This window comes from Gadus macrocephalus, chromosome 15 (assembly GCF_031168955.1).
Source record: "Gadus macrocephalus chromosome 15, ASM3116895v1".
NCBI classification, from domain to species: domain Eukaryota; kingdom Metazoa; phylum Chordata; class Actinopteri; order Gadiformes; family Gadidae; genus Gadus; species Gadus macrocephalus.
In genome coordinates, this window is record NC_082396.1 from 9789019 (window position 1) to 9807473 (window position 18455).

The 18455-nt window shown below is 46.1% G+C and overlaps 1 protein-coding gene across 1 annotated transcript in view; it reads left to right on the top strand.

Annotated features, from left to right (window-relative positions):
- The window catches only part of LOC132473020 (protocadherin-15-like), a 191929-nt gene extending 175755 nt beyond the window's left edge, over positions 1-16174 (top strand). Inside the window, 8 exon segments of the mRNA XM_060072940.1 lie at positions 848-911; positions 914-981; positions 11529-11550; positions 12318-12356; positions 12514-12584; positions 13510-13612; positions 13830-15701; positions 16060-16174. Coding sequence (XP_059928923.1) covers positions 848-911; positions 914-981; positions 11529-11550; positions 12318-12356; positions 12514-12584; positions 13510-13612; positions 13830-15677 — 2215 coding nt within the window. The 3' untranslated portion in view covers positions 15678-15701; positions 16060-16174.
- Positions 16175-18455: the final 2281 nt, after the last annotated feature.

Consider the following 18455-nt stretch of genomic DNA (forward strand, 5'->3'; position numbering starts at 1 on the left):
AAAGAAATAGTCAGTCAGCAACATTCAAAGATCACGAGATGTTCTGATCATTCCTAAGAGAATGAATTGCTGAATGGTACCATATTATGACAGTTTGAAAGATGGAGTGATGGAAGGCTGGATGTGTGATGTGTTTTCGATGAATGGATTGATGCATATAGACGTATAGATAGTTGGATGATAGATAGATAGATAGATAGATAGATAGATAGATAGATAGATAGATAGATAGATAGATAGATAGATAGATAGATAGATAGATAGATAAAGGGGCGTAGCCACATGGGGGTCAGGGGGGGCCATGGCCATCCCTGGTCAGAGGTTGCCCCCCCCCCCCAGTCTGAAAAAATAAAATACAAAAATCCTGAACGGAAACGGTATAAAGAAAGCTGAAATATATACACTATTAGTTTGATCTGACTTTGACTTACTATTCTTATTGAAAGTGTTATATTTTGACCCCCCCCCCCCCCCCCCCCCCCCCCATGACAATCAAGTGCCACCCCAAATACAAGACTGGCCCAAGCTGGCCACTACAGTAATAATGTCCTGGCTACGCCCCTGGACAGATAGATTGACAGACTAACTAAAGTTGCATCTCATCTCCTCCACAAATGGCAGGCAGAGGAGACGGATAGATAGCTGTATAGATGATGGATGTGTAGATAGATTCTATCCAAAACCAATGTTTCATCTCAACTCCTCCACAAATGTCTCAAAGCGTAGACGGTTGGATAGAAAGATACATGGCTGTGTAGAAGATGCATGAATAGATGGATTTATTTATACATAAGCCCATAGATGCTGTCTGAAACCATTGTGTTTATCCCCCCCCTCCCCCCTCCAGCCGCCAGGCAGAGTGTGCCAAGACCGCCAGGATCCAGCAGGCCCTCCCTCCCGGGGCAAAAGCGCCCCCCCGCAGCCCTCCGCTGCCCCCCCAAGAACCACCAACCAGTACGAGGAGCTGGGCGATAGCAGCATGTGAGTGGACCACAACCTCTCCTCACTATGGAGGATCAGTATTAACATGTCATAGTGGACCACAACCTCTCCTCACTATGGAGGATCAGTATTAACATGTCATAGTGGACCAGAACCTCTCCTCACTATGGAGGATCAGTATTAACATGTCATAGTGGACCAGAACCTCTCCTCACTATGGAGGATCAGTATTAACATGTCATAGTGGACCAGAACCTCTCCTCACTATGGAGGATCAGTATTAACATGTCATAGTGGACCAGAACCTCACCTCACTATGGAGGATCAGTATTAACATGTCATAGTGGACCAGAACCTCACCTCACTATGGAGGATCAGTATTAACATGTCATAGTGGACCAGAACCTCTCCTCACTATGGAGGATCAGTATTAACATGTCATAGTGACCAGAACCTCACCTCACTATGGAGGATCAGTATTAACATGTCATAGTGGACCAGAACCTCTCCTCACTATGGAGGATCAGTATTAACATGTCATAGTGGACCAGAACCTCTCCTCACTATGGAGGATCAGTATTAACATGTCATAGTGGACCAGAACCTCACCTCACTATGGAGGATCAGTATTAACATGTCATAGTGGACCAGAACCTCTCCGCACTATGGAGGATCAGTATTAACATGTCATAGTGGACCACAACCTCTCCTCACTATGGAGGATCAGTATTAACATGTCATAGTGGACCAGAACCTCACCTCACTATGGAGGATCAGTATTAACATGTCATAGTGGACCAGAACCTCACCTCACTATGGAGGATCAGTTTTAACATGTCATAGTGGACCAGAACCTCTCCTCACTATGGAGGATCAGTATTAACATGTCATAGTGGACCACAACCTCTCCTCACTATGGAGGATCAGTATTAACATGTCATAGTGGACCACAACCTCTCCTCACTATGGAGGATCAGTATTAACATGTCATAGTGGACCAGAACCTCTCCTCACTATGGAGGATCAGTATTAACATGTCATAGTGGACCAGAACCTCTCCTCACTATGGAGGATCAGTATTAACATGTCATAGTGGACCAGAACCTCTCCTCACTATGGAGGATCAGTATTAACATGTCATAGTGGACCAGAACCTCACCTCACTATGGAGGATCAGTATTAACATGTCATAGTGGACCAGAACCTCACCTCACTATGGAGGATCAGTATTAACATGTCATAGTGGACCAGAACCTCTCCTCACTATGGAGGATCAGTATTAACATGTCATAGTGGACCAGAACCTCACCTCACTATGGAGGATCAGTATTAACATGTCATAGTGGACCAGAACCTCTCCTCACTATGGAGGATCAGTATTAACATGTCATAGTGGACCAGAACCTCTCCTCACTATGGAGGATCAGTATTAACATGTCATAGTGGACCAGAACCTCACCTCACTATGGAGGATCAGTATTAACATGTCATAGTGGACCAGAACCTCTCCGCACTATGGAGGATCAGTATTAACATGTCATAGTGGACCACAACCTCTCCTCACTATGGAGGATCAGTATTAACATGTCATAGTGGACCAGAACCTCACCTCACTATGGAGGATCAGTATTAACATGTCATAGTGGACCAGAACCTCACCTCACTATGGAGGATCAGTATTAACATGTCATAGTGGACCAGAACCTCTCCTCACTATGGAGGATCAGTATTAACATGTCATAGTGGACCAGAACCTCTCCGCACTATGGAGGATCAGTATTAACATGTCATAGTGGACCAGAACCTCACATCACTATGGAGGATCAGTATTAACATGTCATAGTGGACCAGAACCTCACCTCACTATGGAGGATCAGTATTAACATGTCATAGTGGACCAGAACCTCTCCTCACTATGGAGGATCAGTATTAACATGTCATAGTGGACCAGAACCTCTCCTCACTATGGAGGATCAGTATTAACATGTCATAGTGGACCAGAACCTCTCCTCACTATGGAGGATCAGTATTAACATGTTATAGTGGACCAGAACCTCACCTCACTATGGAGGATCAGTATTAACATGTTATAGTGGACCAGAACCTCTTCTCACTATGAAGGATCAGTATTAACATGTTATAGTGGACCAGACCTTCTCCTCACTAATGAGGATCAGTATTAACATGTTATAGCGTACCAGACTTTCTCCTCACTAATGAGGATCGGTGTTAACATGTTATAAAGGACCAGAACCTCTCCTCACTATGGAGGATCAGTATTAACATGTTACAGTGGACCAGAACCTCTCCTCACTAGGGAGGATCAGTATTAACATGTTATTGATCACTACAACTTCTCCCCACTATGGAGGATCAGTGTTTACATGGTCGACCAGAACCTCTCCTCACTAAGAAGGATCAGTATTAACATGTGATAGTGGAGCAGAACCTTTTCTCACAATGGAGGATCTAACATCTTATAGTGGAATGGAACTTCTCCCCACTATTGAGGATCAGTGGAACATGGTTATGGTGGACCAGAGACTCATATTTAAGAGGCTTTATGTTTTTGGTTTTGGTTTTGATAGTTGGGGTTATTTATGGGTTATTATCAATTATTTGTATCCGTAATGAATAATGAGGTTTTTAATGAATTACGATGTTATCATTTTTATAATTTGCAGTTAATAAGATCATGATGGGTTTTAAGATTTGTTCTGGATTAATATGGATAATTATGGATCGTTATGGATTATTGTGTATTATTATTGATCGTCATGCATGATTATTGGAGGTATGGAAATATTATGCGTTTGCATGATAATTCCAGATATTTAAGGATCTTTTTTCTTATCTATAATTCGGAGATTAGCGAATGACAAACCGCTGTGGGTTTCTCTTCATCAATGTGATCCGTAGTGGAGCCTAACATTTATCAGCTGCTTGATCAAGGCAATTAACATATATTGATCAAGCTGGCCTTAATAGCCTATATAATGCGTCAATATCCATTTACTGTTGTATGACTATTGCATTTATTGGATAGACATTGTTTTCTAAAGCAACTAACAGGAAATTCTGAATCATGCAATCATGGAGCAGATAGAGTTAAGCATCTTGCCCAAGGATGCCTACAGGTTGGTAGTGAACATTGGGGATTGAACCCGGTACATTTGGAGTCAAGAGTGAATTATCATAGCTACTACTACACTATCCTGTCCCTTATGTGATTTGGTGTGATGTTTTCTTTTTCGTTTTTCAATTGCATTGCTCATAGCATTACACCAAAAAAAAGTCAGGCGTTCTTCTTTCAAGGTTACAGGTTGTTTTAAAATCTTCCCCCTCATGTTACTTTTATTGAATGCATCATCGTCACTTCCTGTGCTTCCCGGATTATTTGTCTATGCCACAATTCAATTTGGGCTTTCATGTTAAACACAGCCAGTGTGCAGAGGAACGCTATGGCTTGGAGATGACACTGATAGAATTTAAACCGTGGTAAATAGGGTGCTTAGTCATTTTTATCCAATTCCTTTAAAAGGAAGTACTTGCAACTTCTTCTCCTTCCTGGTTTCCTGCTTAGATAAGAGGTAATTACATTTTAATGATAAGCCAAAGATAAGCACAGAGTGTCCTTTATTGTTCAGAGCAGCTGTCAACCAATGCTAAGAAAAAAATCATTGCATTTCTTTTGGGGCGGGGGTCTTCTGTGAGTCAGAAGAGCTAGTAGCTTGAGTGGAGTCTTTCAGACTTGGCGTCATTTTGTGTTTTGAAGTAACCTTATCAAGATCAGGAGAAAATTCTGTGAGTTCAGTATCAAGTCATGGTTGTGACAGCTGTGGTGTTTCTAAGTTTTTTAAACTCCTGTGATCTTCCACATCAGTCCCCCATGGCAGGGCAGGAACCAATGGTACGCAGGACTGAAGCACACAATGATATGCAGCATTGCATATTATGCATCCCTGTCTTTTTACCATGTCTTTTTCTCTCTCTCTCTCTCTCTCTCTCCCTCTCCCTCTCCCTCTCCCTCTCCCTCTCTCTCTCTCTCTCTCTCTCTCTCTCTCTCTCGGCCACATTTCCATTCACTTGCACCTATTGGGATTCAGAGTGCAGTAAGTACTCCATGCAATGTTTTAGGGCCTCATTAAAATACAATATAAATACATTATGTTGTGAGCAGAAATTTAATATAAGATATCGTCCCCGCTTCTCCCATCCTGCTGATAGGTTTAGCTGCGATTGAGTTAGAGATAGTTCATGTCAATGTGTTTTTTCGGAGATTCAATCTTTGGAATGCACAAGCGTGTGTAGTGTGTTGTTGTTGTTTAATTGAATTGTTGGGTTCGTAAAATAGTGGCAATGCAGTGGAACCGATGGTAAAGTATAGTGCTACACTTTTAGCTAATAGCCTTAGTAAGTATTCCCCTAGCCTTCATTCACTTTAAGTCGAGCCAGATTGTTTTCTATTAGATTTGGCTCTGCTGATAGTGTCTAATCTATGATTAGACTTGTGCATAATGGGTGGATGTTGTCTCTTTGAAGCAAATTAATTTGATGGCACCGCCATGGACCTGAAATGTTATACTTCTAGGAGATGGCTAATTGGATTTTATTTGCCTCTTCTGACTTAAAATAGTGAATCATATTCTTTACAATGGCAAAATTGCTGGAATAGTAAATGTAAGCTAAAATGAAGCGCTACCGTGCCCCTACAGAGTAAAAGGCCTGAATTTGATTTTCTGATACAGATCTGGTTTCAGGTAGACCAAAAAAATGAATAGGGACTTTAAGTTTTCCTATGGTTTTTCCTGTCGTTTGCGGGTAACATAAAAGAATGAATGTGACCAGACGGATTACAAAATTCGATCTAGGAGGAGAATTGGCTCAGGATGAATGTAGCCTCATAGCATACAGGTTCAGAGATGGTACAGCACTCAAGTTAGGGCAAGGCACCATACTGCAACCATTAGAACCAATTCCTTGCGACTGGTCGATGCTGGAATAAAATTGCCTAGTCGCTTTTCCCTCACTCTTCCCTGTATACTAATGTATCCACTCCTTAACGTCAATTTACTTTTATTACACCTTTTACTGTTCCTTTTCCTTTTCCCGTTCATCCCTTTTGACCTTACTTTTATTCCTAACTGTTGACTATTCTTTAGTTTTAACTCTTCTTTTTGCATGTTTCAAGTCTGTTCCTTCCTTCTCCCATCCCGCCTCTTCTGTTGGGCTCAGGGCTAAAAAGTCTGTCATTGAGGAGGCCGACCGCCAGAGGATTCTTAGCTCCTTCGCCTGTCGCGCCCTCACAGCCCACGCCAACGGAGCACTGCCCGGAAACCTGCCCAAGTCAGAGAGCAACGTGACCTTCCTGTCCGACCGCAACCCGCTCACCACGCATAACCCCCTGTACACTGAAGACAGCCACGTCAACAACAACCACAACGGCCTCCGTCCGGGCGGCACCGTCGCCTACGCCCAGAGACGCTTATCCCCCGCCGGTGGCTCCCCGCCGGGAGCGCCCGTCGCGGGGCCCGCCACGTGGACCCAGCCCTCCCGCGCCCACGGCGGGCTGCGTAACTACGAGACGCCGCGGAGGCAGGCCCTGATGGACCCCGTGGGGTGGGAGCTGCAGCTGCGCAGAGCGGCGGCGGCCACCAGGGGGCGCCAGCACAGCCTGGACAGCCTGGACCTGCTGGAGGACTTGCCGGGCGAGCCCGCGGAGAGCACGTGGTCGGGGCGCGAGCAGGCGCCGCACTTCGGGCTGCCGCGGGCCACCTCCTACCAGGAGCAGGGCTGGGACTACCAGAAGCGGGCCTCCTCCGCCCTGGAGACGAGCTGGGACTACCAGAAGCGGGGTTCCTCCTCCGCCCTGGAGACGGGCTGGGACTACCGCCAGGAGACACGCTCGGCCGACGTCCGATTCAGCGAGCGAGACGGCGACGGGGACACGCTGGAGATCAGCCCCGAGGCCCTGTTCTCCATCTTAGACCGGCCCTACACGCCCGTGTCGGGCCACGAGGGGACCCCCAGGATCATCATCACCCAGGGGGAGGAGGAGGCGCCGGAGGGGCCGACGATGCCCCTCCACAAGAGATTCAGTTCCAGCATGGGCTCCATCGGCGGCTTCATGCCGGACGAACCCTGCCAGATCACCGTGGAGATAATTCCCGACCCCCCAGAGAAGCCCGCCCCTCCTCCTCCTCCACCTTCCTCGCAGGCGCCAGCGCCGCCGCACACTCCTCCTCCCACTCCTCCTCCCCCTCCCCCTCCCCCTCCCTCTCCTCCTCCTCCTCCTCCTCTTCCTCTTCCTCTTACCCCTCCCTCCTCGCTCGCCCTCTCGCCCCACCACCCCTCCTCCCCCCCGCCCTCCAGCTACCAGGCACCGAGACTCCAGGACCCCCATTGCCCCCTGCCTTCGGCCCCACCTCCCGTCCCTAGCCGCGTTCCTCCTCCACCTCCGCCCCTTCCCCCACCTCATCCTCCCCCACCTCATCCTCCCCCACCTCCTCCTCCTCCTCCTCCCTCGCCTGCTATCGGCGAGGCTCCGCGGCCGACGGTGCAGTTCGTCCCCAGCTTCCTGCCCCCCGTGTCTTCCCTGAAACCAGTGTCGGCCCGCGTTCTGGCTCCGCCTCCTCCTCACCTGCAGGCCGGAGGAGAGAGGAAACGGGAGCTGAAGGGAATCCTCCGGAACATCCAGAACCTGGCCGAAATCGAACGCTCCGTGGCCAACCTGTACAGTCAGGTGGACAAGACCTGCAAGGTGCCCAAATTCAACAAGAGCGCCCCAACGGTGGAAGACGTGGCCGCCGGTGATGGTGATGGTGGAGATGGAGGTGGTGGTGGTGTCGGTACCCCCGCTCCGACCATCTCTTCTGGAGGTGGTGACGACGGCGGTGAACAGAGCACGCCCGATTCCTTGGTTTCTAAATCGGGCGTGGAAAGCCGTGCGAACTCGTCAGCAGAAACCACGAAGAGCCTGGTCAAAACGGCTGCCGCTCCCCAGCCCACGAGCCAATTATTGTGGAACAGTTCACATGTGGAACTCACAGAACTCGAGCAGCCGTTCTCCCAGTCCACTCTGCTCTGATTCACGCACCTTCTCTGTTTTCTTTCTTCTTAACTGTATTCTTTACTATTACTGTTTCTTTTGTATCTCCACACCACATTGAAGCGCCATTTTTTTTAATGTAGCCAATATACTATTAATACTGTTTCTTTGCACCAGGTATTAGAATTGTATTAGCCAGATGCTAAGTATGGACGTTGTTATGACTTTAGTGAGCTTGAGTGACTTTCGGAAATGAGGCATACAAAATAAATTGTCTGTGTTGCTATATAGGGTTCCATGGTAACAGGAAAAGCTAAGAAACCAAAGACTTTTGACGGCGTAAACCTGAATGAAATCTACGTCTCCCTCTTGGTAAAGGTCAACTAATTACGGATAATTAAAGGATAATAAAATTAATCCGGATTTTCACTGTTGTTTTAATTAATTGACAGACTAAGTGGTTTATACATACAGTAGAATAGTCTTTACCACAAGGATAGGTCGACCACAAGGATAATACTAATATGATATGAAATGTATTCCATAACTAAATACAGTTAAATATTGCAATTAAATGGAGTAATACATGAAAAGAGACATAAAAGAGGCATAAAATATTCAGGCACTGTTGCTTTGGGATGAGCTCAAATTGGCGGAGTCAATATCATAAGCTGAAGAATAATATTTTTTATCAAAATCTATGAACCACAAATCAAAAATAAAGATTAATGGAGGCTCAAAGGGAACTTCAGAGCCTTCATTTTTTTTCTCAAATCCCAAATATGTTTAAAATCAGGTCGACTCCATTAACGTTGTCTCTTATCGCAGATAATGAAGCACTGATCCAATTTTAGTATTCTTATTTATCCATATTTATTCTGCTCAACCAGGTTTTGGAACAGAACACTAAATACTGTGAGAGAGAGAGAGGCTTGTATTTTTCGCTGGTAAATCGGTAATAGATGTTTACCGAACAAGAAAACAAAAGGGAAAGCACCGTGTGTGTAGTGGAGTAGACCAGAGAAAGGGTACAACAGCGCTTGGCATTTCCCAGCATGCCGAGTTAGCCCGGAAGAAAGGGAGCTGACCCCCGGGGGGCGCATGTCTCTTGACATGCCTCCACAGATCCACTCAGCCTGATGGAGTCCTCCATGCGGGGCTGGCTTGTACGCCGTAGCCCGCTAATTAGACCACCAATCAATCCTCACACACAAAAGCCTGCCGCCGGTGGGACTGTCAGCCACCATTGCCCTCCTCCTCCTCCTCCTCCTCCTCCTCCTCCTCCTCCTCCTCCTCCTCCTCCCCATTAACTCCTCCTCCTCCTCGTCCCCTTGTTCAATTCTCTACTGTACCCCGGTCGCCTGTCTCTTGTCTTTTCCAGCAATTTGTTTGTTTTTTTCACATCTTTTTTTTCTTTCTTGTAAGCCTTGTCCGTCGGGCGCCTCCTCCTCCTCCCACCCAATTATCTGACGATTGGATCAGCCCCTTAAGACTCCAGATTGCAATCGGCTTTTCTCTCGCCCGTCTCTCCCTCACCTTCGTTCCCATTGTGTTAGTTCACGCCTTTGTTTCCCACCACCTCTGCTCTTTTCTCTCTTGTCATTCTTTCTATTTCCGTCATGCACTCTCGATGTGTTGTTTCCACGCTTTGAGACCCTTTGCTTAATTATTTCAGCCGCCGCCGCCTCCCCTCTCCCTCTCTGTCCCTCTCTCACTCCTGTCCCTCTCTCTCTCTCTCTCTCTCTCTCTCTCTCTCTCTCTCTCTCTCTCTCTCTCTCTCTCTCTCTCTCTCTCTGTCCCTCTGTCCCTCTGTCCCTCTCTCGCTCCTGTCCCTCTCTCTCCCCTCTCTCTCCTGTCCCTCTCTCTCTCCCCTCTCTCTCTCTCTCTCTCTCTCTTTTTCTCTCTCTCTGTCCCTCTCTCTCTCTCTCTCTCTCTGTCCCTCTCTCTCTCTCTCTCGCTCTCTCTCGCTCTCTCTCTCTCTCTCTCTTTTTCTCTCTCTCTCTCTCTCTCTCTCTCTCTCTGTGTCCCTCTCTCCCTCTTTGGACCTATTTTTCTCTATGTCCCTCCCTCTCTATCTCTCTATCTCTCATCTCTCCCCCTATCACCCACTCCATCCAGAGCAATTCAGAGCCGTGTTTGTGTTCCCATTGTATTTCTCCTGATGGGGTGGATCCAAAGGGTAGCCAGTATTCATTGTTCCCAGTGTGCAAAACATTGTTAGGAGTCGTAGCCCACAACTCGTGGGTTACGACTCCAGGTGTCTCGCGGACGTGTTCATTCACGACCCCGACAGAAGTTTACCTATTAATGGAAAAAGTACCCATTTTTTTCTTTATTTATCTTATGTGATTCTATCATTGGTTTTATAATGCTGTTCAAATTACTTTTCTCGGTCCTTTTCAAAAATGCATTCGAGAAGGGTTGTGAACTGGTACCTGGAAAACAAGTCGATATCAACGTTCCTGTCAATGTTGTTTTGTTGTTGTTGTTTAGTAGTTACGATTTCCAATCATGGAAACATAGGACCAACCTTACAACCCGACACATGACTCGCTCTCATAGGTCTAGAGTCCATTTTCTCTCCAACTCTGTCCCCCAAAGCACCCCAACCCAACACCGCTCCTCCACCTCCACCTCCACCACCACCTTTGCCCGACCAACTCCCCTCCGGTTAAAAGGCCTGTCTGCTAAACCTGTCCACTGGGCCATTCGTCTTGCTGTTTCCCAGAAGCAGCCAGGCTCCAGCAAGCAGAAGGTCATCCATCAAACCCTGCTTCACCCAACGCACATAGCCTCAGGGGGAGCAGGGGGGGCGGGGGGGGAGGGGGGTTGCTAGGGTCATACCGAAGTGGTCACCACCACACCCTATAATAAGTGATGACTGTAGTGTAGCAGAAGCTCACATCATTGCTTGGTCATGTCTATAATTATATATATATTTATCCAGGCCTTCTGTCTGGACTGCACACTGGCATCGTGTTGCTGGTTGACTGCTAATGAGAAAAAGTGTCTCGGTTTTTCATTTTCATTCCGTTCATCGTTTCGCTTCTCCGGTTGGTTGGTTGGTGGGTCGGTTGATCTGTCGAAGCGGTCATGCTGGTTGTTGGTCGATCGGTTCATTCATTTATTCATGTATTCCCGTTATTTGTCAGGACCAATACTTCTCTTTGCCTCAAGGAATGTGCTAAATGTGCAGTAGGTGCACATATCAAAGGCCATTTCGAACCACTTTTTTATTTGCATACAACCTTGAGATGGGTCGCCTAGATATGGATAAAAAGGAATGAGCCCTAAATCCACTGATAAGAATACGGCCCAATGTTTTCTCCTTTGCTTTGGTTTTTCGAATGAATAAAATAAATACAGATACAATACAAAAATGCCCAGTAAGTATGCCGGAAAATATATTCCATCGTCAGCACTATTTTAACCGCTGTTGTTTTTACCCATCAATTGTCAGAAAGCAGTTGAACTGTTTGCTCCATCAATCCATACTCACTGTTTGTTTCCTAAATTTCTCTTTTCTTCCGGCACACAGGAGACGGGGTCGCGGGCGCCAGGTAGGCTTACACCGTTCCGGTCTTTCTTTTAACGTTATTATAATTGCATCCCCTTTCTTATTATTTGTTGTGTGCCAATACTTTTTGTTGACACTCTGAATGCATCCGGTAGAGTCCTAAGAAGCCCATTTTTTTTCTTTGATCCATCACCAACTTGATGAAACGGTGAATAAGATTAAGATGCAATCTCCGCCAAAGTACTTCTGACACCACGGTTTCAATTTGATTTGAAAGCGGTTGGTATTCCATTCCAAGTGCTCTTAGAAAGGCAAAAAAAGGTCTATCTGACATATAAGCATTTTTTCCCAGTGTCTTCCTTTCCACGCATGCAAAGGGAATAAAGGCCTTCACAGACTCACTTGACACAGATAAATGGTTTGATAGCAACTCTTAAAAGCCGGCCTGTGTGAAGACTTCCGCTCGCAAAGAATTACCGCAAGAATTTTTGAGTTGCTAATTTCTTCGTTTCAAAGGGTGCTTGCTTCTCCTCCACCCCCTATCTTTTCCTGCCATGTTTAGAATTGCTTTGAATCCATTAACATCTCATCTCATCCGTTCCTCTCATATCAGATCCAAAGTGTTGAAACGTAACATCATTCTTCTTCTTCTTCTTCTTCTTCTTCTTCTTCTTCTTCTTCTTCTTCTTCTTCTCTCGAAAGCTTTTATAGTAACTGTGAACTGTCTATTCTGTATTTGTGTCTCCTGGCTTTTCCCTTCCTCCTCCCGTCTGTCAAACTTCCTCCTCGTCTTTTACTAACCCTGGGAAGCAACAGCAGCTCTTGAGGCCTTCTCTGCTCAGACCTGAGGTAGAACCTGTTTTTTCTCCTAATTCTCTCCTTCTATTCTTCTTTCCTATACTGCATCTTTTCTCTCCAAGTACGGCGCTGGCTGCTACCTAATGCTTCGCTAATGACTTATGATCATGTTTAATTCTCTCTCTCTCGCTCTTCCCCCCAAATTAAGGATCTTTCTATGGAGTCTGGCATCGACCAAGGCCAGGACTACGCACAGGACTATTATAATTACGACCAGGGGTGAGTTCTCCAGCCCAGTGCTTCCATTATTCCACTTCCTTCCACATCTCTCCTTCTGTCTACAAAGGATTCATCTTTATTGCTTTCTTTAATGTGATCATTAAGAGGCGTTCATCATTCATCTGCTCTCTGGCTAAAGAAATAACCTTCCTGCCGGACACCAGGAGCCTTTCAGGGACTTTTAGAGTGAGTCAATGGGCACACTGTAGGACTTCTATACCTTGTCCTTCTTTAACCCAGAGCAGTGCTGGGGATGCGGGCCCCTGAAGTGTTAACCCTCTTCTCTTTCATCCAATGAGATCAATAACACTGCCCAGGGCTAGGCAATGGTGGGTGAGAAGGTCTTATTTTCTGCGCGATGTGGTACATTGCCCATAGGGAACGATGGAGAGATGGAGAGACAAAACAAAGCTGGAACACAAAGCTGTAGCTCCTGATGAAAAGTTTGCTGTTCATGAAGTGCCACGGCGCTGTGATAGGGAATATTTATATCTATATTTGTTATTTTCTATAACACGTTATAGAAAAGGTCAGTCTGATCCCGAAACAGATATAAGATAGTTGATCGTCGAAAATAAATGGTGTAATTCACATTTTATAAGATGCATATTTCCAAAGGGTGCATTAATTCCTACATGAATGTGCTAAATTCCTGTCATTATCCCATTTTGTCAATTTCTAAATCTTTACCCTTTCAGGGTAAAGTCTTCCTGCGGAAAAAATCATACAACTGTTTAAAACCTGCTGGCATTTTTAGAACATTGTGTGATATAAATATGCACATCATATCCACCAATTACATCTTGATAACCGCATGAAGGTTCATCAAATCCAATATCGCCTGTAGCAAAATGTGATGTATTTTTAGGATTAAATCAGCTGGTATCATCAATTTAACTTTGAATGGTGTGTTTTTGCTCCCCAGGTACGACATGCCACAGTATGGCAGTCGCAGGAAGCTGATACCTCCGACTTATGATGAGTACGGACAGGTCATTATGGAGGATGACGGCTACTACTACTCCGAGGTACATCATTTCTACTGCTGTTTTTTTCCCCCCACAACTTTTAAAAAAAGTATGCGTAATCAGAGAGCAAAACATTATGTCATTGACACCTAATATATGCAATCGTAATGCCCCCCATACAAACACACACACACACACTCACCCACACACACTTGCAGTTTTGATATTGTTAACTGGTGGATTAACCCGGTTTATCAACTGAATGTGGCTGTCACAGGGCCGAGGCCGGGGTCGTGGCGGGATGCCTGGTAGAGGTCCACCTAGGCGGGTTGGATTTAGTGACTTGCCTCCCGAGGGTGGGATCGAGCAGGCCGGGCCATCTCAGGACGTTGAGCCTTCCAAGGCTGCCAAGAAGCTGAAGTCTATCATGAAACTCAGCAAACTACTGGCAGCCAGCAAGGGAGGAGCGAAGACATCTGCTGCCGGATCACCTGCCCGATCACCGTGGAAGAAGGCCAAAATGTTGAAGATGTTTGGCGCAGGGAAGAAGGACAAGGATTATGCCAAGCTGATGTCAGCGCGTCGCATCGATAGCCAGGAGAGCCTGGCTGGCGGCGGGCCGGCGGCCTTGGGACAAATCGACACCAAGTCGGATTCCCGAAGCCGCCTGGGCAAGGTGTTTAGGAAAATCACCCTGGGCAATAGGTTGCAACCTCGACCGAAGTCGGGCAGTGAGCTGGATGAGGAGGGTTCGCAGGCGGCCAGCGAGGACGAGAGGAAGTCCAAGGTGTCCATCAGCGTGACGGAGAGTGAGCCAGAGGCCAGCGGCAGCGGCAGTGCGAAGGAGAAGGGCTCAGACGATGAGTCGTCAGAGAGAGGCAGCGAGGACAAGGACTACCTGAAGGTGGATCTGGATCGAGATGATGCCAACGAGAGCACTGTCGATTCCGAAGAAGAGCCTGAGGAGTCTGGCGATTCGGATGAGGAGAGCAAGTCCGGGAAAGAGTCGGATTCAGAGAAAGACTCGGAATCAGAAAAGACATCCGGTACAAAGGAATCGGGAACAGAGAAAGATTCTAGCGAGGAGAAAGAGTCAGGCACCGAGTCCGGAACAGGTACGGCTTCCGAGAAGGATTCGAGTACAGAGAAGAGTTCAGGGACAGAAAAAGAATCAGGTGAAGAGTCTGACGAGGAAGAGTCTGACACCTCAGGATCCGGATCCTCTGCTCGCTCATCGATGAAGTCCACTGCTACAGATGCCAGCAAGAGCACTGGAGTTTCGGGGAGCAGCGATGCCGGTAGTGGAAGTGGCAGTGGCAGTGGCAGTGGTAGTGGTAGTGGCAGTGGCAGTGGCAGTGGTAGTGGAAGTGGAAGTGGTAGTGGAAGTGGAAGTGGTAGCGGTAGTGGCAGCAGAAGCCGAAGTGGTAGTGGGAGTGCTAGTGCTAGTGGTACTGGTAGTGGCAGTGCAAGTAAGAACGGCAGCAGAGATGGCTCCAGCGCAACCGGGTCATCTGTGAGGTCTTCAGCAAGTCAAGGGGTGTCAGAGTCTAACGAAGAAAGCAGTGCGACAGAGTCCGGGACAGGAACTGCCAGCGACGCTGAATCAGAGGCCGGCAGCGGCAGCGAGGGCTCCCAGTCAGGCAGCTCCCGCAAAAGTCGCTCTAAGGCCAGCGACTCAGAGGATGCCAAGTCCTCTAGTGGCAGTCAGGCAACAGAGGCGAGCTCGCAGGGAAGGAGCAGCAAAAAGTCCAGGTCATCAAGGGGCAGCCTCGGCTCCATCACTACCCGCGGGTCCGTAGGCACCATCGAAGAGGAGAGCGAGGGCGGAGGTTCCGATGAAGAAGCCGAATCCGAGGTCGGCGACGAGAGCAAGGAGGAGTCGGCCGGGGAGCTGAGTGACGCGGCGTCTTCCAGGAGGTCCAGCGTAGATTCGGATGGGCCCGGACCCTCCGCGCCTTACGTCGCCCCCAAGTACAGCACAGACATGCGCAGCGCCACCTCTGACGAGATGTATGGAGGCCTGTCCCCCATCACAGAGGTGGACGAAGATGCCATCACCACATCTGCAAGTGGTTCAAGGCAGACATCGGATTCTGACTCTGAAGGGAACAACACTGCCTTCTAGAAGAGAGACACTGTGATTTGTAAAGTAAGAGTGAATAAATTCACTAACCCTCGCATGGGAGTGAAGTATCGTATGCCCCTACAGCGTGTTTCAAATATACTCTTTATTCTCTCCTTCCGCCTAAACAACAAATGTTGGTTTTCTGCTCTGCTCTATTATCAGTGCCTTTTTCATTCTTAATAATCTTTATTTCCAACTTCTTTTCAAGGAATAATGACCTTGCTTCTGCTGAGTGAGATCTTGTTTGCTGTGGTGCAATGGTTTTTGCTTTATACCTTCAATGAGATTTCTTTACCCAACTTTCAAGGTTTGTGAGTGCAAGTTTAAGGAAGGTCAGTCATTCTACATTAACCCATGCTGTTTCTACTGTCTCTTTATCCAGCCTGGGAGGAATCAACGGATTAAGCTAGTGGTGGACCATCTAGAGCACAACACCAGCTCCACCACAGAAGATAGCGGCACAGAGACCCAGCGTAACCAAATCCCCAGCATCCCCAACAGCCATAGCAACGTCAACGGGAACGTCTATCTCTCCCAGAACGGCACCATCGTCCGCACCAGGCGGCTCACCCACCCCAACAACCTGAAGATGGGCTCTCCCTGCAGACTTGGTAAACAGTTCAAAAAACTGGACAAGCTTGCCGTGACCCACGAGGAAAACATACCCATCAACAACATCGAAGTGGCGGAGAACGAGACAGGGAACGGCGTCAGCACGTGCGTTTCCAGCGCCTCCTCCGTGGACGTGAACCTCAACCTCAACAGCCAGATCTGCTGCGGTTCCCCGGGGTCAAACATCACGAACCTCAAGACTTTTGGCTCGAAGGGCAGCATATCCAAGGCCATCGGGCCGGCCTGCGGCGCAGACGAGCTGGAGACGTTCGTGGACAATCACAAGGTGAGCAGAGAGACGCTGGAGTCCCATAGCGACCACACGCTATCGGAAGAGGAGGAGCTGTGGATGGGGCCCTGGAACTGCCTGCACATACCTATGACCAAACTCTGACTGACTTCCTAGAGATTATGTTTTCATCTGTTTTTCTTCCCTTCTCCTTTTGTGTAATCCTTAATTGTGATTTATTTTTCATTTTTCCACATGTGTTGTGTTTAGATTTAGTTTTTTTTTCATTTAGAGCAGGGGGAAATGATATATGTTTGACAGGGCCCATCGTCCCTCATGGTTGTTCATGACAGGTGACGTGTATTTGACTGTTTATTTTTGTTTGATAGTATTGGTTGTCAAAAGAGTTGTTGGAAAAATACTTGACACAGAGAGGGCTACTATAGAGTATTGTCCAGCAAAGCAATGTGTGCCTCAAACAAAATTCTTCTTTTTTTATGTCAGATTAACTGTAATCAAACACTATTTTTAAATCTGAATTCTTCTTTCGAGTGAGTTGAACTCACTATTATTATGGCAATGAGAGATTATGATTATTGGTATTATTCTTATAATTATTATTCTTATATAAGACATTCAAAATCACAGATTATAAAACATAGTGGGAATTTGTTTGAATCTATCAAACAAATGTTTGTACTACTAAGGCTCTTAAAAAAAACACATAAAAATTATTATATTTATGGTTAGTGTATGGAAAATGTATTTTACCGACATATTTTATTTGCGATAATGAAGATTGTCATTTATTTTCTTTTTGATCACCTGACAATGATTTTTGAAAATATGTGTAAAAATCCAAAAAACTATTTTTGTCTATTTTATATCACAGAGAGAACAGACCGATGGACATGTGACGTTAATGAACAATGCATAAATGTGTGTCGACATTGAACGATGATGAGGTATCAATTTCACATTGTTTTATATAGAGATTTGTAATGATAGAATGTAATATTTTCAACCCCTTTACATGATTCAGATTTTATTCAATCGTTTTTTTATACATTATATTCCCAATGTTGGAGTGCGAAACACAACCAAATGATATATCAGACTCTCAGAATAAAAGTTATATGCTAATGTATAATACCATTACAGGTGTTACACTCTTAAGTTGCACTATTTTGAGAAAGTATGAAAGAATTCATAGTCACAAACACCTTGAGTCAACACCTATTTGTAGTATTTTTCCTTTGAATGAAAAAGGAAATGTGTAGGGTTTAAAGAGAATGATTAAATATTAATTCATGTTTTGCAAGTCACTCAGTGGCCAGTGATTACCACAGTGGAGTTCAGCCATTTCCACCAGGAAGGCTCAAAGTCACACTCGAGAAAAAATAATTGGCCATGAAAAAGGTACGAACCGCAAAGCACAAAGGCTCACGTTCTGAAAATAGAAACCTGCTGGGTTTTGAATTTCTTGCCTCCCGCCACCAAAGCAGAGACCCATTATACTCATGCAGCATTACGCAAACAGGCTTTTAATAATATCACCCAGCAGAACATTAGGTTTAAACAGGAGATATTTAGTGTAAACTAAATATTAACAGGTTTCTTTCTTCTTTCAAAGGTTACAAACCAGCTAGGCTTATGTGGGTTAGAAAGAAGTATGGATGCCTTAAAACACAGAAAACAAAACTGGTACAGGCACAACATTTGGAAACTGGGCGATAAACATACCGCCCTGCCAAAAAAACAATGCATTCAGACAATGTGGATATCTGTTGAATTATACCTGGAAGGTAATTGTCCATTACGTTTTATTGTGGGGATGTATTAGTGAATTACTGAATTTCATTATGCAGATTTATCTCGCTTTTATCCTATCAAGGGAAACTTCAGCCTCCAATCAAAGGTACATACAGGTCATTGCA